We start from the raw sequence: 23074 nt of genomic DNA, 5'->3' as shown, positions 1-23074 counted from the left end.
GTGATTAAAGCGTTTGTTCTTCATGCCAAAGACAAGGGTTCGATTCCCCACATGGATACAGTATGTGAAGCCCATTTCTGGTGTTTCCTGCTGTGATATTGCTGAAGTTGGGTTGCTGAAGATCTATTCTACCCCGGAATCTTCACGGGTCACATGTTTTAGATGAAATGATCCAGCAGGGTGAGACGCACTATGTAATTCTGTTTGTTCATAGAACCAGGTTTTGACTTGTGTGTGTCCCGACCTTTCTCTATCCCATGCGTTCCTGGATTCCTGACTGTTCGTTTTATGCATAAATGTTATGTTTATTTTCGTTATGTGATAAAACTTGTCGAGGATGTGAAAATAGATATATGTGCCGTAACACATGCTGAAAATCATTAAGATTCTCTATCTCAAAAACCTGGCTGAAAGAGCTATTTTTTAGATTGAAACAAATATGCTTCTAAGTCTATTGGCGCATGCGCACTATTTGAATCCATTTCACGGCTTGACTAACATTAAGTCTCGGAAATGAAAACATTTTAGGATTTGTTTTCGTAAAATTTGTCTCTTTGTTTGGATTATATTGTCTTTTAATGTATATAAAAAGATACTCGGAAACTTAAAGAATCCAGACTTGCCAGAGTTTTGTAGACTTATTTGGGATGCGTACAGGCGAGTTTAGCTAAAAATAGTGTTTCCAAAGCACAAGATATTGTTCACTTCGATTCTGTTATGTGTACTTGGCCAATCACGCTTCAATACTGCATTATGTGACCTGGATCTCAACCAGAGAAGTTCGACTGCTGCTGTTTCTTGTGAGGTAGTTTAATTCGATTTTAGTGATACATAAAGGATAATCCATGTGTCGAGTGAAATCTCATGTTTCTCTCATCAACATATTGGGAAAAGGAGATATTGTCACGAGTGGCATCCTTGTCATCCTTGTCATCCTTGTCATGCATTTGAAGCAAATACACAAGCAGAGGCAACATATCGGCGCAGGCATCAGCGTGACTAGGTATTGTCTATTTGTTTGTTTGTTTGTTGTTTAACGGCGCACTCAGAAATATTCCAGCTATATTACGGTGGTCTGTAAATAATCGAGTCTGGACAATCCATTGACATCATGAGCATCGATCCACGCAATTGAGATACGATGACATGCATCAACCAAGTCAGCCAGCCTGACCACCCGATCCCGTTAGTCGCCTCTTACGGCAAGCACGGGTTGCTGAAGAGCTATTCTACCCCGGATCTGCTCTGTTGTTGAAAATGGACAAAAGGGGCTACCGCTGTCATCAAGTATCTATCTGAAACGGATAGATCCATCAGACCCAGCTTATTTTGACAAGCGATTTGTAACCATGGGATAGTCTTGAGTTAACCACTATCAGCCACAGTGCACAAGTCTGTTGTCCCCTTGGCTGCAACGCAGGACTCATCTTCCAGAAGCAAGGGAGTTAACTGACTATGAAAGTCCAGTTTCCACCCTTGCCGAACCAGGCTGGAATTGTGGAGTTTTAGTTTGGCTGGTCTAATGAGTCTAGGCATTGTACAATCAAAATGGCGGTTTGTAAACTGCCGTGCAGCATGTATACCGTGATCTTGGCATCAATTGATATTTTCAAAATCTTTTCATGTTTTAATCAAGGTGCTCGCGTGATTTGATGCACTTCGCGAAATAAGACCCGTATTATTCCACAATAGATCTTGATTATCGATCAGATCGTCTTCCCTGGACGTCGCCATTTTATTTGATGCAAATGGAAGTGATATGAGAGGTAGAATCTGATTAGTCAATAGGAGGGACATCGAAGGGACATAACTCGTAAAAGTCACTGGTGGCGCTACGAACGAGCCTAGAAATTCCCGCCTTGTTCGGCAAGGATGGAAATTGGACTTTTATAGCCAGTTAACTCCCTTGCCTCGGGAAGATGTGCATAACTGTGGCTTTATTCACCATATTTGACACCTTCAGATTTCCAACTCTTTCCAAACACGGAGAAAGATCTGTCTCGCAAACATTTTGCAAGTGATGAGACCCGTGAAGATCCGGGTTAGAATAGGTCTTCATCAACCAATGCTTGTCGTAAAAGTCAACGATGCTTGTCGTAAAAAGGCGATTAAGGGGATCAGGTAGTCGGGCTCGCTGACTTTGTAGATGCATCCCAATTGCGTGGATTGATGTCATGATGACAATCACTGGATTGTCTGGTCCTGACTCGATTATTTACAGACTGCCGTCATATAGTTAAAATATTGCCGAGTGCGGCATCAAACGCCAAACAAACAGTGTGTGACCTGGCTGAGTTGTGTGTCGTACCAAGCCAAGACTGGAATACATAGTACTCATATTTTCATATGACTATAGTTTACTCCTTTACTATATTGGTTACAACCGATTTGTCGATGAAACAAAACAAATGACAATGCTTCTAATACTGGTTTATTAAGGCATCAACATTGACCGCCTGGATCTCACCCCTATCAGCCAGGCTGAACTAACAGAGGAACTGATAGCAAAATATACAATCTGTCTCAGCAGTAGAGGGGTTAACAATATGTCATTAAATACAACCATATACACATATGTACAAGAACATACAATTATACAACATGAATAAGGCTTCTCTTTGCAAATATCGAAAATCGTCCCACAGGCTGCACGTGCACATGTTGCAGGGCCATGATACCAATGCATGAACTGTACGTCATCAATATGAGAATAACCACATGGGTGGATACAGAGGGGGTGGGGGTTGCGCATCCCCCCCCCCCCCCCTTTTTTTTTTTATTTTGAAAAAAATCTTTACTTCTGTATAAATTGCGATCAAAGACAATAATTAGAACTCAATTGTGCAACCCCCATTTTAAAAAAAAGCTGTATCCGCCCATGAACCATGTCAGACACAACTTGCAGTGAGGGATTAATGTAAAAACTGCGAAACTAGAAAGAGAATACGCGAATAAAAGCGACAAAAAACAAACATTTCCATAGTCATAAGAAACTCCTTAAGAGTCCTTTGTAGGATTCCGACCACCATGAGCATGTACCCGCCTCTTCCAACATGGCGGATCCAAAGTGGTGGTCATTCCTTGTATCTCGTTGATGAGGACCGAAAGAGTTGATTTGATGTACACAATTTTCACAAGTACTGTAGCTAAACATAAGGAATTTCATTTTCATTATGACAATGACTAGAAAGCGTCATTGTCGGGGACACGAAACCATAGGTGTCCCGAAAACACCATAAAAGTAAATAATTGTACATCCGATGTAAGGACTGTTGACTCCGAAAGACGAAAGAACCAAGAAACTTACAACATCTGTAATAAGCCGAAAAATGCACTTGTTGATCAACTAAACAGTTGGTTAATGCTAAAAGTCTAATGTAATTCCTGCTCACAATGGTCTCCCGAAAGTTACAAATGGCCACAACATGTCTGAATTTGAAAACTAAAAACATTTTTGCGGTTATCCGTATTACAGATATACGCATGCCTAAGAAGTACGCATGCGCTAATGTCACCATGGAGACAGGGGTCCGGGCCAGTCTGATACTCTGGTCAGATCCGGCTTCGGGGTAGTTTCAAGCGGGGTTAGCCTTCCTGACGGCAGAGGCATGGCGGAATTTGCTCTTCCGGTTTGCTGCATCTCTGAATAAAGTGTATGAAAATAATTTGCAATAGATTTTGTATTGCTTGTGTAGGCTTAATGAATGCCAATCCATGAAAGATATACATGACAATTAATAGTTTATCAAATACGTTAAGATTTTAATAATCAACGACCAATGCCTCACAGTAAAGACATATGATATTTTAATGTCATGGTTATGTAAGCATTTGGTTTTTTTAAAAACAATTTTAATTACGTAAGCATCCAACTTCACTAAATATCCAATATACAACTTAATTGGTGAACAAATCTGTGTGCGGTTAAAATATCACATTCATAATTCGCATACAACAATTATATCTATAAGATGAAACATGATCTAAACACAGTGTGTGAAATAAAAGCCTGCCCGGTAGCCCGTGACTACATTATTTTGTCTCTGGCTGGTGAAAATGAAATCAAGACATCCAGACTCGTTAACTTAATTTTCCATCCAGTATAATATTTTGTTATTTAGTTGTCAGACATGAAAGTTCGAAGAGGGAATTTCCTGGTAAACTGAAATATTTGCCGTGCCTAATATGTTCCCTTGTTTCTAGTTCTGATACAAACCTGTTTGACATTGACTCTGACCTTGAGGAAACTAAATTTTCTTTCTCTCTTACCAAATGTCTTCTTTTGTTTGGTAGTCTAAAAACACACAATGGCTACTCATATCTAAACTTGGCTCGTTACAAATACCAAGCGAGCCAGGCTGGCTTGTACTGTTGAAAAATTATTTCACACACCGTCTACACATAATTTTTAGTAAACTTGAAATGTCCCAATAGATTCCATGATCACACAGACGAAACCCTGTAAGGTACATCAGCACCGGACGCAACAAATCAAAACAGATCTAAACAAGCAATGACACGTTCGTGATATAAGCTGATTATGTGCGCAGTCTTTAAACACAACAAAAGCATGCAGATACAACAATCAGACCACGTGTAACACGGCGAAATGGTTACGATGACAGCACGTGCGGAGTCTGAGGCCCGGGGGCGCTCGGGGGTGGTGTAGGCATTGGTGCTGTGCAGAAATTTGTGACGGAAGTGCTGGCCGGAACCATCGGCCGTGAACATGCGCGTGCTGATGGTTTAGGCGGCCATTGGCTGTTAGGGTCCTGGTAGGCATCTATCAACCTGCCAAACAGTTCCCGCTCTGAAATACAACGAAGTTGGAACATCCGTGTCAGTTCTACTTTGACCTACGTCTTTAAATTCGGGAAATCGGCTGTAAAATTGTTTCTGATGAGACACAAATAATAATAAATTATAATAATAATGTGTGTAGTTATATTGCGCTAGCCTCTATACAACCTGTACGTGCTCAAAGTGCTAACATTTTCACTCTGGTCAATGGATCAGTGTGCACTCGATTTTCATTATCAGTTCCCTGTGGAGTATACAACCTAAGCTGCACTGTAAGCCGCTAGAAGGTTTTGGTTTTGTTTGTTTGTTGTTTAACGCCGCACTCAGCAATATTCCAGCTATATGACGGCAGTCTGTAAAATAATCGAGTCTAGACCACACAATCCAGCATGAGCATCGATCCACGCAATTGGGGTACGATGACATGCATCAACCAAGTCAGCAACTCTGACCACCGGATCCCGTTAGTCGCCTCTTCCGACAAGCATAGTCGCCTTTTACGGCAAACATGGGTTGCTGAAGACCTATTCTACCCCGGATCTTCATGGGTCTTTTACCTGTGTGTAATATACTGAACAAAAAAAAAGATAGCGATCATGAATAATTTTGGGCACATTTCTTTATGAAATTGTGTGCAGTATTCACTACAAAAATTATCTGAAAACACATTCATACTCACTGACTTCTTTTGTTCAGTAGACACACGCATTACAATTTGACTACTGGCAAGCAAAGAGGGGTTTTAATTAATTCAATAAGTTTGCTTAGACTACGGTTGACTCGGACATTTTCCAACGTGCATATTGTGATTACACCTTTTTAAGTATCTACACAAACATCACAATTGTACAATAATCATATATCCAAATACCAAAGATTATGAAACGTCTTGTGATACTGAGGCAAACAATTTTGTAACATACAAGTACACTACATTAAGAGCGTCCATTTGCAATTCCGTCATTTTGTCATGTACACCTTTATTGTTCTCTGAACACAAATTCTCACATTCTGTTTCAATGTCATTATTATTCCAATACTGTTCGTATGTAATATGGGCGGTTGGGTAGCCTTGTGGTTAAACGTTCGCTCGTCGCGCAGAAGACCCGGGTTCGATTCCCCACATAGGTACAATGTGTGAACTCCATTTCTTGTGTCCCCACCCGTGATATTGCTTGTATAGTGCTAAAAGCGGAGTAAAAACCTTACTCACTCACCCACTCGTATGAAATATATATTCATATATGATCCAGCAACTATCAAACCAGAGCTAGTTACTAAAAGCTTACAACACCGCAAAGTGCCATAGACGTGATGTGCTCATGTCAAATTTCAACTGCATACAAAGAAAGAAAACACTGCAGTTACGAGAGTAACCTCCCTTAGTGACACAAAACACAAGCTCCTCACAGCGATAGTCCGTTCGCGGAGCTCTCTATACTATCGCTGCCACCAGTCAAAACTCCCCACTGTGATAGGTGGCCCCAACCATGCTTGGAGTTGAAATAGCAACCGAATGACCGTTATGTTTACAAATAAGTGACGACTGTTGTGACGCCGAATACACTTACCGCTGCTAAATTACCTTCTTTGTCAATTTGAATTTCTATTTCATTAAAACTATCATGTAACTGATAAAGTGAGAATGTAAGAGAGAAGTTAGTCTGCAATCTCGAACCAATCTGATTATACAAACATAATGTAAAACTATGTAAATTCATCTGGAAAACATTGCCAGTCGTAAACCTTTTCAAAATAAACTATGATGGCATTCCCAAACACATAAACAAAAGTATGAACGTTACTACATTTGGGGTTAGAGGGCAAATTTCAAGATTCTTGTAATTGCCGCGACCACACTGGTGGCAGCGATGTTACCGAGAGTGTAACGAAGGTGTCACGCGCTGGGAAGGAGCTTGCACAAAACACAACACGGTTATCTCCCATACTCACCTTCACCTGAAGCTCTCTCGTACTGTCTTCGGAGAGTCTCTATGCCCAACTTATTCCCGACATCTCGGATCTGGCGTACGATGGGGCCGACGTTCTCGTTGTAGTGGCGGTCGTACGTAGTTCGCGACTTGATGCTGTTCAAGTAGTTGTTCGCTGTTGGAACTGAAGACAAGGAAAGGTGTCAAAAGAAATCATATTTAGAGTTCAAATTGATCTTGGGTTTGGGTTTAGTGTGGGAATTTAGGTAATAAACAGAATATAGGAATATCTCCCGATGACGAAGCTCGGTCTAAGGATATCACCCAGAGCCGTGGTAACCTAACCACTGGGCTGGTCCCTATAAACGAGTGTATATAGTGACAGTCAAAATCAAAAAGGGTTATGGGAAGTAGCACAGAGATACGGTTCCCACATCTACACCGTACATCACAATACCCCTGGATATTACTGGCATTTATAAAAATAATAACTACGTGTATGTTCAGCTAAGAATGAAGTCAAAAGGTTCATTTTTATTCCGAAGCATTATTATTTCAAGAAACTACAGATTCGAAAGCTATGTTACAAAACCAGAATACTGGGTTTGCCTGGGCAGGTACATGACCCATCCCTTTAGTCGGGAACACGCGCACTTGTAGTTAGGTCACGTGCAGCCAGTGGTTGTCTCAAGTCCACGCAGTAACAAGACCGGAAGTGCCCAATAAGGTGTATGGTTGAATGTAATGAATGTGCTTTTAAGGAGAATTTATGAATTTAAGCGATTTTTTAAGCTGATTCATCAGTTGTAGAAATATGTTTTGATAGGAACAATATGCTATGACAGTAACAATTATTCATATTGTATAAGAGTGATAAAAATACGTCATCAAAACAGTAGGTTACCTTTTGTATATTGTTGACAACTCATACATTGTCATTCAGTGTCATTCTTGAAATCACAACGGTAATATACTGAACAAGAAGGTTAGTTGAATATAGAGGGGATACGTTTTTGTTGTGAAAACCGTTTCTGTAAATGCGTTCTGTATATATAAAAATATTTCAAGATCCCTGACTTGATTTGTTCTGTATATATAGAATAACTTTCGCGAAACTTGAAATTATGTATTAACTGTGTCTGGTCAACAAATGCGCCAATAAAAGTACCATTCAAAGTAATTAAAAACTTTAATCAATTCGGGACAAATATTTAAAAACATCGTGGTTAATCTTGATTATTCTCCACAGAGCAGCACCATAAACAACTTTGCTTTAATTAAGCGTTTCACTTTTTGGTTTTAGCTTGATTTTCCTTTCCTTGTTACACTTTCAGGAAAAGGCACTTTTAAATCAATCATATTGTAGTAGTTACTGGCGTTTCAAACGATAGCTTGTCTGCACTTCTTGGCGTCTTCACCAACTTAATGTCGTTAACATTGTATAAAAATATGCCAAGACGGGAAAACATTCCATCACGACGCGAGAACTGTCGCGGTCATTATATCATTTATCATCACGTAATTCTGACTGAAATAGGATTGCGCTGCTGACAAATACGACATATCCCAATTAAATGCGATTTACCATCCGCATAATCAGCGAAGCGGGTGACGTCACGGGTACATGTAATTTCAATCACGACATCGGAGCTGAATTCTTTACGACAACGATCCGAATCGAATTACGACAGATTGAGTAGGTGGCTATACAAAGGGGGAAATCAAGCTAATAAACGCAGCGATTTAATTGCCTTTGCCACAGAGATATTCGGATTAGGATATCGATTTGTTGAAGTCAACTAATCTGATATGACCGGAGATCGGTTTTGTTCAATGGGGTTTCTCAGGCAAGGTTCGGGATAATGTGCTCAGTCGGGTTAACGGAGAGGAGAGGCCGGCTAATAAGAAGGATAAGCAGGTTACGACACTGCCTACAATGACTTATTCTAGAGATTAACTAATCCTAGCTTATGCGGCCTATTTCATAAAGTGTTTTCTGTACGATATAAACTGCCCGGCGAAGGAAAGTTCTTGCTTGAAAACTGAATTTTGCCATTTATATGTCAATCGTTATATAGGCTGTGTATAAACAAAACATAAAAATGGACATATAATGTAAAAGTAACGCCCAGCCATCAGGCTTCTGCGACACAAGAAAACAATAAAGACATCATATATTTTATAAAACATATGAATGTAATGTTTGTATCCTGAACAAAACATTTTTATACATGATAATATTCATAGTTAACATAATGTTCATGAATTAAATCATTGTTTACGTTTATACATCTTATAAGATGTGCTTGCTAATAAGACTTGTACATTTTCTGACTTTAAAATAAATATCAGTTTGTTCAAATCAGTCAGATTTGTAAAGGTGGGATTTATTAACATGCAATATTTAAAAATTGCTTGTCTTAAGTCTTCATAAAAAGGACATGTTATAAAAAATGTAATTCATCTTCAAAAAATTCTTATTAAACTGTTTAAAACATTAGGGGCAAAGTCTATCTGGAAGAGGGGATGGTGGTTTATTAAAAGGTCCATCTGAACAAAGTTAAAATTCGAGGGTGCTAAGCTTATTGCAATGTCATACATACTTATGAGAACGTTAGGGGGCACGGGTGGCCCAGTCGTCTAAGGCGCCGCGATTCGCTGTGCAGAGTCGCGTCCCTTGGGCACGCCAGAAACCTATGATTATGGGTTCGAATCCCGGTTCGCCCCGATTATGTTTCTAGGTTTGTCAACACGTGGGTTTCACCGAAGTGGTAAACGTCTGAGACCTGCATCACTTCGGGCTTTCCTCCCATATTAAGCTGACACGCCGTGATATAACTGGAATACTGTTAAAAGCGGTGTTAAACGCAACTCACTCACTCACTATCCGAACGTTACTAGGCTGAAAACAGTCGCTGGACACTGTGAACTTGAGGTCTAAGGTACAACTATGATACCCGTATCAAATACATCACCATGGAATAAATAACCATTTCTTGTTTGTTTCATTTCTTAGCCACCATCAAACGTGAGTGTATACTTTCTTCTGCCCGACACTTTAGAACTTTATAAAGTTTGATTTTCTAATCACTTTATTTATGGATCTTTTCATGGGGTCAGTATTGGAAACAATAGTCTGGACCAGGCAATCCAGTGATTGACACCATGAGCACCAATATACGCAATTGGGATACAATCACATGCATCAACCAAGTCAACGTGTCTGACCGGCTGATCCTATTAGTCTCTTCTTGCAAGCATGGGTCGCTGAAGACCAATTCTAACCTGGAATCTTTATGAGTCACATGTATATAAGGTGAGTTAAGGAGTGTATGTAATATACACGTATATACATCCAATAATAGTTATTTTCTACAGCTTTACAGCTTTTGCTTACTGGGTGATATTGGCCCCGAGCAAGGAAACCACTATATGGTAGATATGGCATTCAGCGATACAGGGTGCATTAGAGTTAGTGATGTTTTAAGCCACTTTTAGTAGTATTCCAGCAATATCACGAGGGACACACCAGAAACACACATTTTACCCATTTGTAGAATAGAACCGTGATTTAACCACTAAACCACTAAGCTACCCCACCGCCCGGGTCCAGCCTTTGCAAAGCAGATTCTGACTGTACTTACTTCCGCCGTTGGCCGGAAGTTGCTTCTTTCGGTTGCTTCCGTATCTCGTTGTTGGAACTCGGAGCTCATTCTGTGGGGCAGCGCCTTGGTAGGAGTATCGCTGTACGGAGTCTAGTGTGTATGGTATATTTTCCCGCCAATCTCCCGGAAGGTTATATGCACTTCGTACCTGAAAACCTTTTGAACAACAAAGATTAGGTGAGTGGAAATTTTCCAACAATATTTCGGAGGAGACACGTATCTGATACATGTTTGGGAATTGAACACGTGTTTTCAGCATGACGAGTGAACGAAATATAACTGAAAAATATATATAACAAAACCGACATGCATTTACCTACATTGTACTTCGTTGTGAAAATTACAGATTAAGAAAAACAAATGTCCTTGCTTTCGTATTATTTTGAAGATGCGATGTTTTACATATTGAACCACCCGTTAGAAAACAGCTGCGTTGTTATACCCGACGTCATTATCGTAAGTGCTGGTCATAGATGAGCAGATTATGTTTGTGTCCCGACCTTGCGGTATACCGAGGTAGTCGTTCTGGTATGTGGAGGAGCACAGCCTTCTGTGGACCTGGTTCAGCTTCTCGTTCGTCACTTCCTCTGTCCATGGTATGACATCCGGTACAGGGTTCTTATTGGACGGGAACCTCCAGACCATGAACGCCTTGATAGAATATAAAAAAAAGTGTGATAAACAATATTATACAATATGTAAACTACATTTGCATGTTTCTGCTATCGCATGCACAACGCGACTCTTCCCTCCATTTAATCCTCAATTCTCCAGCATGTTGCCGTTGGCCGTACTTTGCCTCTGAAAAACAAGACCCGTGAAGATCCGGGGTAGAATGGGTCTTCGGCAACCCATGCTTGCCGTGGGACCGAAGACTAACGGGATCGGGTGGTCAGGCTCGATGACTTGGTTTGATGCATGTCATCGTATCCCAATTGCGTGGATCGATGCGCATACTGTCAATCACTGGACTGTCTTTTCAAGACTCCGACACCGACCATACATCAGAAATTAAACATTTTATTCCATATATGTGGTTACCTTTAATATTACTGCATAGGGCACTGGGTATTTATGTCGAATATTAGGTTTCTAGTGGAAAGAAACTGGAAAATGTAGGATCAAGGAGGGGACAGAGAAAGTCATTTTGGAATGATTTCAATACAATTTGATAGGACTGCCATTGATCTGAGTGTAGTCTCCCTTTAAATTGAGTTCCTTGAGTTACACCACCAAATATGTCCAACCCTACCAAACACGTCATGGTTTAAATTTTGGATATAGTACCAGAAAATGACATGAAAATAAGCGCACCAATCTTCGAACCACAAAATGGGTTCGATATAGGGTACGAGTACAGATTCCGAATACAGACTCACATTTGAAGGGTGTGGTCTGTTTTTCCGTGAACCGGAAGCCGACCCGCTTCTGACTTGCTCTTGCTGCGACTCCCTCTTTGAGTGGTACTCCGTTTGGTAGGTGGTATTGCCCACAGGGCCGCTAAGGCTGTAGGCGTTGGTGTAAGCCTGGGACGTCATGGGTCTGTGGAGACGTGAGCATTAGTTGGTGGGCTTTTGAATAAGAATAATTTGACAGCCACAGTATCGAATGTGAAGACGCTATGAGTGAGTAAATATATTTCAAGTCGAGCAAAACCAAGAGCGATCGCGTCCGGACCAGACAAGCCATGTTGTCGTTGATAGTGTAGGCAGGGATCGAGTTACGATGACACGATCACCCAGGTCTTATCTGAGGATTTGATGTCGCCAATAACTATGATCTAAGTACATGCATTCATACGAACCAGGGCGGTTGGGTAGCACAGTACATGGTTAAAATATTCGCTTGCAACGCGGGTTCGATGATAAAAGTTTCATAACAATGAAGAAGGTCGAAAAACAATCCGGCTTTGCAAGAACGTGAGGAAAACACGTGTTCCACGTTGAACTTAAATCATAAGAGGTCAGATAGTCCCAGACTCATCGAATGACTGCTGTCTCAAACATACGGTCATTTTTGCATGCAGTGTGTTTAATGTAGAGTTATGTGTATCTGCACTCGATGTCTCCAAGCAGAGGTCTCTGAAGTTCCAAGTCCAATTATGAATAAAAACAAAAAAGTCAAAGGGGTGTAAAATCAAAGTAATTTCAAAGCTTAAACTTCTTTGTTCAGTGACCTTAAGATTGGGACACACGATAAGCTCGAGATTATGATCACATTATACTGTATATTCATAATGCCACCGTTTATGGCCGTATCATGTAGTTCCTTATCTCGATCAGAACGCCGATCTCGTGTATAATTACCACTTTATAGGAGTTTGAAGCTGATAATCGGCAGCCGTTATGTAATTAACGCTGTTATACGCCGTACATGACCTTGCTATGACGATAACGGATATACGTTCACATACATGTACTTCGGAATTTTACTGTTTTTCTAGTAACTATGGTAACTGACACGCTGGCATTGGTTCATACCGCGTCGCGAACACTGACCAGGGTGTAGAGTAAAGGAATATTTGGAGAATATGTATCTGTAATATTTTCGAAAAAAATAGCCCATCTAAGGAGACAGTGAGAAAAATTAAATTGAGGGTAATTAAAATTTTTTGCCATATGGAAGATGAGATGTTCAGATTATTGTAGTAAATTTGTAACCAAAAACATGTTGCTCTTTTACGATGGTAAAATAACTGATGTTAAAAATATTTGTTCTTAAAATGGCCAGTGTTGAAAGAACGATTATGAAAAATCTCGCAACAACACCAGCTCCTATCTAAAATAAACTTTCAGGTCACCATATTTCATTGTGATATGTCTTAACTCTAACCGCCCACGTTGGCAAAATTAAATATTTATTAAAAAAAATTCTCGTTGCCTATATTTGACAATGTGTTAAGATTCCTTTTCTTTGAACCATTGTGTGGACAACATCTACATAAATTGTTTCCAGAAATATTAATTCAAAATGCAATGAAGCGAACCGTATATAATACCGTCAACCTGATCAGCATGTTGAAGCCATTTCAATATATTATAGAACCGGCTGTTCATTTCAGACGGAGCGTGAGGACGGTTACCAATGAGAGTTCCGTGTCAATAGGGGATATTGAACTGCTCGAGGAGCTATGATTTTGACATAGATCAATTGCTGATCTGATGAGAGGGCAGACATGGATCGATAGCGAGATCGATATATACAGTTGCATTCAAACGTTCTGCTCAACCACGGTTCACACACAATCCTAGCCACACACAGTCGGCAAATAATCTGGCTGTTTCAAAAGCTACCTTGCACTTTTTGTTTGAAATAGTTGCTCAAATCATATCATTTGTTTGAACATCATGGTTACAACAAAATCCATGTCAGTTTCCATACAACTGTCTCATGGGGTATGAAATAGTAAAAGAACATATTTATAACAACAAATCATAACGATTTATTCAAATTTACGAAATATCTTGTATACAGACCCTAAACAATAGACGTAACACAATTACGTGCACCTGTCTTATCGGTTCATTATTTATAGTGTTAATACGTCCTAGTTTTTATAGGGAAGGTTTTTCTCATGTGAATACTAAAACCATATATTATATATGTTAAAAACAATAGTAGTGCAAAGAAATAGAGTCTGAGATGGTACTGAAGAAATAAGATAACAGTACAGCGTTTGTCCTCGGTAATACCTTTCTGCCCTCAACACCCAGCCAAAGGTAAGTTGTCAATGCAATAACAGCATACTACTTCAAGCTGAGGTCGTGATATGAGCGTAGATGTTCCCTTGCACAATTTACTTCAGCAATACCAGGGGCCCTGAGAGGGTTTTATGTCAAAGTAAGAACTCCTGACAAAGCTAAATGTGCTCAAGGTGGAGGGCGGACGCATTTCAAGTGCCTCCGAGTTATAAACTGCACATTATTTGTTTCATAAACCAATCATTGCAAGTAGGTCTGAACTCGAGGCTGAGAAGGTTTATGTCAATAGTGGAAATATCTTTTCAAGACTGGTGACTCGTCTTTGTGGGTGATTGACGTTAGAGTGAGTGAGTGAGTATGGTTTTACGCCGCTTTTAGCAATATTCCAGCAATATCACGGCGGGGGACACCAGAAATGGGCTTCACACATTGTACCCATGTCGGAAATCGAACCCAGGTCTTCGGCGTGACGATCCAACGCTTTACCCTCTAGGCTACCCGACCGCCCCGATTGACGTAAGACAGCTATTCGAACGTTTGTTTGTAATATAGTCATTTCATCAGTTTGTTTGAAGTGTTTGGAAAAATATAGTATCCTGTCGAAAAAAATGTGAAGTACTCCAACTGGGAGTATGTTGTGATGTTTAAACACTGATAATTCGAATAATGACTGTGCAAAATACCAACATTTAATGTTAACATACATCGTTCCTTACAAAACTGGTAATAAGACAACTAATTTAGTACACGCACAGCGGCACACATGCATAGGTCAATATTTATCTTCTATAATCATATACTGATTGATTATTTACTTTGAAACACGTTTGGGTCTACTTGTATAAGGTAAACTAAGGAGTTCCGGTTGTTTAGATCTGCGGGCTGGCATACACACTTATATAAACAAACTGTTGATTTTGCTAAATCAATCATGAGTAAACATAGAGAAACATCCAAACTGACAAAAGCGTCATCGATTATGTCCATACTCATAATGGTCGTCACTATAGAAACGATGGTAAGGTTCGATTCTATACTATACATGTTCACTAATATGTTTTGGTACTTTTATTTCTGTTGTTTATATTTATTCTTTTGTCCTGCGTATATCAAAATAAATAAACGATCAACTCATCCTTAACAAATAAAAAAAATATATTTTACAGTTTCGATCAACGTGAGTGTATTTATTGGTCACAGGTATGAGTACTTACCTGAGCGCTCGGACCTCTGGGTCCCTTCGTTTGATGTACTCCCGCTTGTAAGTAGTCTTGTAGGGACTTAGTATGTCCTCCATAGTCTCAGATCCCCCTGCGGGGAGAATGTGAACATTTATTGAACAATGCATGCGATTATGTTCGCTGATGAAAAACAAACAATTTAGCTTCAGAACAAAGTCCTCATTCCGATTGAATTAATCTATCTATCGCAAGTTGCAATAGTGTGTGATTTCAATAATAGACCCACACATTTTTAATCGCATTGAATGATGAAAATGAATGTTTAACTCCGATTCGCCACAATTCTCCGTCAAAAAGTTATAAAAAAGAAAATATGAATTCATCCGAAAATTACTAAGACAAATGTCGGATCAAACTAAATATAAAACTTACATCTGACATGGTGTAATATACAAGGAAATATAACTAATGCCAATAACGATTCACACTTTCATATAATTTCTCACACTAAATAATTTTCAAAGTTCGCCATTACTCAGAGGTAATCAATACTTTTAAATACTAGAGTAACTTCTGTATTTTCATTATAGGGATATATACCTAATGCAGGCATTGCTGTTTTTGGCCGGCGAACCTGTGACCTCTTCACCTCTTCTCCGAGTTTGATAGAAGTGATCAGCTCCAAACACCTGGCCTTATCCGAGACAGGTGCCCGGTCGTAATAGTGTTCTAAATGCTTGACAAACGTTGGTGACAGTGTTTCTTCTCCCAGCTGAAAAGGTATTTCAAAAGATGTATTTCGAAACAAAACACATGCCCGAGACAATCTTTTAACTGATCAAGTGTAACTTACCCGAGTGTCGATGTTTACAAGGCCCGTGTAGGGACTTTGTAATCGAGACATTACGTCGGTCGCCATTTCTACCGAACAGAAATCCTATTAAACCGTAAGTGTGCTACTGCTGTTTTCCTACGACTAGTTATACTTCGTACGCGGGGTCGGGTTGGGCGGTCTCGCACAACGGATAGAATATTGATTTTTATGATATCGTTTTACTTTACTCACCATAACCGACTAGAAAACTGATTAACATTTTATAACGAAATGTATTGATCAATGTGACATTTATACGATATTCGCCCCATCGTTTCGTTGTGTATTTAGCTATCTCAGTCAGACAAACAATATACCAGACAGAAGGGAATCGATATTATAACGATTTGGTAAATATTTAATTTATCTCAACTGATGTATTACTTGAAAAAATATACTGTCAATCGAATATGTTGAACTGTTCAGTATTTTTGGATGTTATTGTTTTTGCGCAATTCAATCTCTCTAAAAACCACTCTATGAGTTCGACTAGCATTTCTTTTTCTCTCAGTCTTCATGAAATATCAATTGATGAACATAGTTATATATGTAATCATTTAAAGGGAACGTAATGAGTCTTTAAAAATGCCACCGACCCCCACCCCCCCCCCCCCCACCCCCACCCCCCCCCACACACCCCACCCCAACTTCCCCACCACCCCGACTCCCCTACTCCAACCCACTGTGACCGCGTAGGATGACCGACGCACTTTATTTATATTTACATAATTTCCTGATTTAAGCTACGCATGTACTGATTGTACGAATTATTTTCGTAAATATCTTTAAATTATAGATATAGATAGCATATTGCTCATTAAAAACAGATGGCTGTTTGCATACATTCTGCCTTGGAAAGGTGACAAAAACAAGTAACTATTCAATTATTTCAGCAGAAGACATTTGTTTACATTAGACATAATTGACTGAACGACTTTAGTATGCGATGAACAACAAGTTATGTTTAATCAAGGTGTTTCCAATCTCGCTGCTCATGCAATATTTACGCACACAAATATCATCAAATCACACTCTCACGGAAATATCATCAAAGATTGATAGTCGTAAAGCAAATAGCATGCATGTTTCACGCAATTGATCGCAGATTGGCTTGAACGAGGGCCTATTATGTGACGTCACAATCGTGTTGTCACAGGACGCTTTCTTGTCGTTAGGGGGCGTGGCATCTCGTCGCGATCGGTGACAGAAAGTAAACACTTGTGAAACAAAGGGACAGTTTCATTTTCCCTCTGTCCATGTTAAACCACGCACGTAAGGTAGAGACAATAGATCACCCAACATAAACTTACGATGAAACGAACTATTATAGATATCTACTAATTTTCATAATAATTTGTTGATGTTTATTATAAACCCGTCAAATCATTGAGTATGTACAATGGGTATATATATATAGTCGCGTGGCCGGTGGTTGCTCGATACTACAGGTATGTGCGTGTTTCTAAGCGAGGTACCAGGATATATAAAAGTAGCACTCTGCACGTATAGCATGCAGCTTTCACTACACAGTGTATTATTTACAACTTATACACTAACCAAGATAAACCAGGAATCTATAGAGGAACATTGTACAAACATACACGTAGTAACGGTAAAAACAGTAGTCGTGCATTTATCATAAACTTGAGAAATACTTTTTATTAACCATTTTATTGGTCGGGGCATATTACTATTAAAACCATATTACTATTCCAAACATTCCTACAACTGTTGTAAAAATATATTTTGACTGATGTATACAATAAGCTTCTTAAGTTTAGACATGTTTAATGGGATCACCACTTTCAATTAATTATTATATTTATAATATAAGACGACCACACGTGTAGTTTTTACATGTCTGAGTCAAAGGCGAAAACAACTGACAGCTGATACCAAGAAACATGGTTCTGCATTTTTTAGAAACACTATTTAAAAGATATTTCAAATTCAAAGAATTATTTTATTCAAATTTTTAAATCTAATAAATTTATGTAACATTATAAGAAACTCACATCTTGTTACAAGACACCATAAAGTCACACGGACCCACAAACAAAACCCCTCACCTCGTTATAGATATACTGAAGCTGTGCGGACGTCATGTTGCCGGCGTTTGTCCGTCCGTCCGTCAGTTCAGGCTTGGGTTACACAATCACGTTAAGCAATATTCCAGCATTGATACACGAGATGTGTATGCAGGTTGATATTTGTACCAACAGAAACTCCTTGTATCGATACACTACCAGGCAACAAGATGGAGCGCAGATTAAATACCGTAGTTAACCCAGTACGCGTTGATGCTAAGGATACCCATGATCTGAGTTAGGCGTTTGTAATATCATTTGTTGAACTATTATAGACAACAGTGGACAAAATCTTAAAATGGAAGTGCAAATCCTTGTAGTTTTATCAAGTTTCGAAAAGAAATTATACACCTTGAAATTAATGAGCACAGATCACTATCTATTTCCCTGCAAAAAACAATGTTTATTATTATCCTGTATTAATTTTGTGACGAAATAAATACCATTTCAAAAATTACATGGATATAGTGGTGCCTTACTAGTTTCCAGTGGCATATCTATCGTTATTAGGGGCTGTTGTGTAACCCAGTGGTTAAAGCATTCGCTCGTCATACACCACTCGGCTTTTTATTGCTGAAATATTGCTGAAAGCGGGGTAGAGCCTCACTCATAGTCCTGCACCATGACTGTGGAATGTATTTATTTTATGAAAAATAAATAAATCTAGAAACGCATACAAAAGCAAGCCTAGCCAGCTGTAGCTAGCTCTATTCCACATGAAATCAGCGTAGGGAAATTAATTTATTTTTTTAGAGTCAAGAAGGATGTTGTGTAATATAAGACTTACTGTTTCATAAACTAAATGTTAGTCTACCTCACTCACACCATCGTTATATCGCTTTACATGCAACAACAACTGTCACACCGCCACAAACACCACCAGCGCTAGCACTTACAGCCAATACACACAATATATATTAATGCCCCCGCTGGCTTTCTAATGAAGTTCATGAACCTATAGTCAGGTTCACTTAAGAGATGAGACAAAACCAGAAGATCGTCAACACAGGTAGAAAAAGACCGGCCCGTCAGGTGATTGCCTTTCTCACAAACAACGGATACAATGACCATTGCACTTAAGGCGTTTAGACCCGACGTGGTTCAAGACACACTAAACATGCTAAATCGATGGCGATCGATAAGTCAGCAAGCGTTATATTATGAATATTATGTACATTTCGAATTCTCCTGACACGAATCGTGATTCAATTGAACACATGCTGTTAATGGTTCGCTGATCAACTACGGTATAACCACCATCAGCGTTTGATTTATCGACGCTAATCTCAATCTTTGCTAGGTGTTATTGTTTATTATTGACGCATACGATATCGATCCACAAGCATATCCCAGCAGTGCTGTTTCCCTATCAACTAATCGTGGCGATGAAAGGCACCCGAGCAAAGGGCAGAAAGAAACGTATTTGTCTCGAAGTCCATTTGGAACAAACCGTCTGGATACTTTCTGAAAAAGGTTGATCAAGCCGGAATCGGTAACACAAGCCACCTTTCAGTCAATTTACTGGAGGTGAGGTGAGGTGAAATGGGGTTTAACGTCGCGTTCAAGATGATTGCATTTATATAGCGACGTGCATGCACGTGTGTGTGTGTGTGTGTGTGTGTGTGTGTGTGTGTGTGTGTGTGTGTGTGTGCCTGAGTGGCACAGTTGTCAAAGGAAATATTAGATATATGTAGTTGCACCATTAGGCGTGTTAGAAACTTATGATCGTGGGTTCAAAATCTCAGATTCGCCGTGATGATGTGTCTGTTTTAATACATCATACCCGTGCATGCACGTCGCTATACACGTGCAATAATCCCCCAGTTCACTCACCAGTAATTCGAGTATGGTCTTGACACGCCGTGCATGCAGTGGTTGTCATTAGGAGCAACGATCCACCCAACGGTGATACGCAATCAGGTCACAGAGGCTGACCGAGGCAAATATAGTCGCCTGTACGGCTATGTAGAGTGAGTGAGTGAGTATGTTTTTACGCCGCTTTTAGCAATATTCCAGTAATATCACGGCGGGGGACACAAGAAATGGGCTTCACACATTGTACCCATGTCGGGAATCGAACCCGGGCCTTCGGCGTGACGAACGAACGCTTTAAACACTAGGCTACCCGACCGCCCCCACAACAGACTAATGATGACCTCGTCACATCGGACAGCTCGTCGCGAATGTTTGTTTGTTCGTTTGTTTGTTGTTTAACGCCGCACTCAGCAAAATCCCAGGTAGTTGACGGCGGTCAACGAGACAATCCAGTGATTGATGTCATGGGCATCGATCCCCGCAATTGGGATACGATGACATGCATCAACCAAGTCCGCAAGTTTGACCACCCGATCCCGTAGTCGCCTCCTACGGCAAGCATGGGTTGCTGAAGACCTATATAGTCTGGCCCGGATCTTCACGGGTTCGCAAGAGCGCAGACGCCTATTACCTGCCTATTATGCATTGCTATTTGTAAAAATACGAGCCGTGTGAAGATGAATAGCGTGTGCATCTCACATGTCTGTCATTCTTAGTGCATTAAAATATTGATGTACCCAGTCTCACAAAGTGAAAACGGTCTTTGTCAACTCATACCACCCTCATGCTGTACATACTATACACCACATTGTTACAGGAATGGCTGAATGGTGGTACCGACTCGATCAATGTGGTTGCCATGGTGTCCCTATTTAAAAATGGAACTTGAATTAAGTGAGCAGTTTTGCACGACACCATACAATGTACATGTGAGGTTCCTTGTTCGGGGATGGCAGAAATTTCATATGCTGAGAGTTGTGCCAGACAATTATGGTTGGTGTTCGAATCCCAGATTCACCCAGACTATCTTTCTAGGTTTGTCAGCATCATACCCATGCTCATGGGTTTCACGAAAGTGGTAAACGTCTAAAGCTGTAACAATTCGGCTTTTCTCGCACTTCAAGCTGGCACGCCATGATATAACTAAATTATAATGTTGGAGACATTGAAACAAGCATGAATATATTCCTTGGCAAATGTTTCCTTCGATTGGGCGCACCGCCAGAACGCAGCATTGGTAACGGAACAATCTTCTCTTTCTTAAAGTCTGGCATTCCTGCCGTGCTGTAACAACGTTATCGTTATTTCGCTGACAATAAACAAAAGGTCTTCAACACCGACCCTGGCATAATACCGGAAATATATTTCTACTGAATGAGTAAACAAGTGGTGGTAGATTGATTCACCTTGGAAAGTCATCAAGACATTAAACCAGCCATAGACGCATACACTTTACATTATCTACGTAAGCAACTCAAATAGATTGTTCACAAGCAATTCCTATGGAAACGCGGATCGTTTCTTCAGAGGATAGTAATTATAGTGGAATCCTGTATTCTTTTGTCAAACTCGACATGGGTGTTCTCATATAGTTTGTTTGTTTGTTGTTTAACGACGCACTCGGCAATATTCCAGCTTTAATGGAAATAATCGAGTCTGGGCCAGACAATCCAGTGATTGACATCATGAGCATCGATCCACGTAACTGGGATAGGATGACATGTATCAACCAAGTCAACGAGCATGACCACCCGATCCCGTAAGTCGCCTCTTACGACAAGCATAATCGCTTATTACGGCAAGCAAGGTTGCTGAAGACCAATTCTAACCCAGATCTTAACGGGTAGGTCTCACATAGAGTAGATTCTTTTTTTCAAAAGTCATCACTCGTAGGGTTTCCGGGATATTGCTGATGTCCAGAATTGTGTCATCGTACAAACAGACTAAAATGATTATCCAATGGTTTAAACATGCTGATTGCGTGTCATAGTTCCCAGACAGCCTGGGCGGATTGCCTACATTTTAAATGTGTTTATTCCCGTGAAGATCCGGGGTAGAATAGGGTAGAATAGGTCTTCAGCAACCCATGCTTCCCGCAAAAGGCGACTTTGCTTGTCGTAAAAGTCGAATAACGGGATTGGGTGGTCAGGCTTGCTGACTTTGTTGATGCATGTCATCGATCCCAATTGCGTGGATCGACGCTCATGATATTAGTCACTGGATTGTCTGGTCCAGACCCGATTATTTACAGACCGCCGTCATATGGCTGTAATATTGCTGAGTGCGGCGTAAAACAACAAACAAACAACCAACTAAAATGTGTTTAGATCCCAAACACAAGCCTTTACACGTTCATTGTTCATTGCGACGTGTTCTGTACTTCAGGTCTAGTTTTGGATCTGAAATTGTTTAGGAGCTAAACGTGTTTAAGGTCTAAGTATGGGAAAGACCCGCATCCCTCCCTAGAAGTGCATCATAGGCTATATAAAAAGGGTCGCTCTCTATAGTTTTTTATAGCATTTAATGGTGATGTGAAAGTAAGGGGGTCCTTTTAAGAAAAATGAAGGGTCTATCGTAGTATTCAGACATCAGGATACATAGATACAAATACGAACATGTAGCCGTGATGCTGTATTGCGGACTGTTGCGATTCACGCCATTCATTCATTCCCTCCAAGCACTATCCCAGCTTTCTTCGCGGCCTGGGCCCTGTTCAACTAAAGACTGTAGCGCTTCGAAAATCGTAACTCCATTTTTTTAGCATAGAATAACTGTCGTAGCCCTTTGAACGCTTTATGAATTTGGGTCCTGTGTCGTGTGGAATGCGTGAGTGGTTTTGCCGTTTTCAGCAATATCGCGGTGGGGTAACGTATGGACCAGGCAAACCTGAGGCAGATTGCATGAGCATCGACCGGCGCCGAGAGCCACGACATTACTCACTAACTCATAGCATCGTTCACACACACAAAGAGTACAAAACTAGGGGACATGCAAACCAATTCATCGTCGTATTGCCAGCA

General features: G+C 40.2%; 1 protein-coding gene across 3 annotated transcripts; it reads right to left on the bottom strand.

Annotated features, from left to right (window-relative positions):
• Positions 1-2413: 2413 nt before the first annotated feature.
• On the bottom strand, positions 2414-18292 carry LOC139449542 (uncharacterized). Of its 3 annotated transcripts, none has more exons than XM_071230981.1 (8): positions 16132-16209; positions 15879-16050; positions 15312-15408; positions 11776-11938; positions 10897-11047; positions 10376-10552; positions 6754-6915; positions 2414-3642 (listed from the first exon to the last, which is right to left on the bottom strand). In XM_071230981.1, the coding sequence occupies exons 1-8, from the start codon at positions 16195-16197 to the stop codon at positions 3512-3514; spliced, it is 1119 nt and encodes a 372-aa protein (XP_071087082.1). In that variant the 5' UTR covers positions 16198-16209; the 3' UTR covers positions 2414-3511. The 3 variants fall into 3 exon arrangements, with proteins under 3 accessions (XP_071087082.1, XP_071087081.1, XP_071087080.1); XM_071230980.1 differs by lacking the exon at positions 16132-16209 and adding an exon at positions 18222-18292 and having other exon boundaries at positions 3557-4810; XM_071230979.1 differs by having other exon boundaries at positions 3557-4810.
• Between the last annotated feature and the right edge of the window lie 4782 nt (positions 18293-23074).

This window comes from Haliotis cracherodii, unplaced genomic scaffold (assembly GCF_022045235.1).
Source record: "Haliotis cracherodii isolate W230 unplaced genomic scaffold, xgHalCrac1.p SCAF_8, whole genome shotgun sequence".
In the NCBI taxonomy this organism is placed as follows: domain Eukaryota; kingdom Metazoa; phylum Mollusca; class Gastropoda; order Lepetellida; family Haliotidae; genus Haliotis; species Haliotis cracherodii.
The sequence above is the reverse complement of the archived record's forward strand: the minus strand, read 5'-3'. Positions and strand labels throughout refer to the sequence as shown.

Excerpts from the sequence above, each read along its gene's own strand:
- LOC139449542 (XM_071230979.1), bottom strand. The coding sequence starts at position 16,197 with ATGGCGACCGACGTAATGTCTCGATTACAAAGTCCCTACACGGGCCTT. Across the intron at positions 16,051-16,131 it reads TTGTAAACATCGACACTCGG|CTGGGAGAAGAAACACTGTC; the intron begins GTAAGTTACACT and ends ATACCTTTTCAG. Across the intron at positions 6,916-10,375 it reads ACTTCCGGCCAACGGCGGAA|TTCCAACAGCGAACAACTAC; the intron begins GTAAGTACAGTC and ends CCTTGTCTTCAG.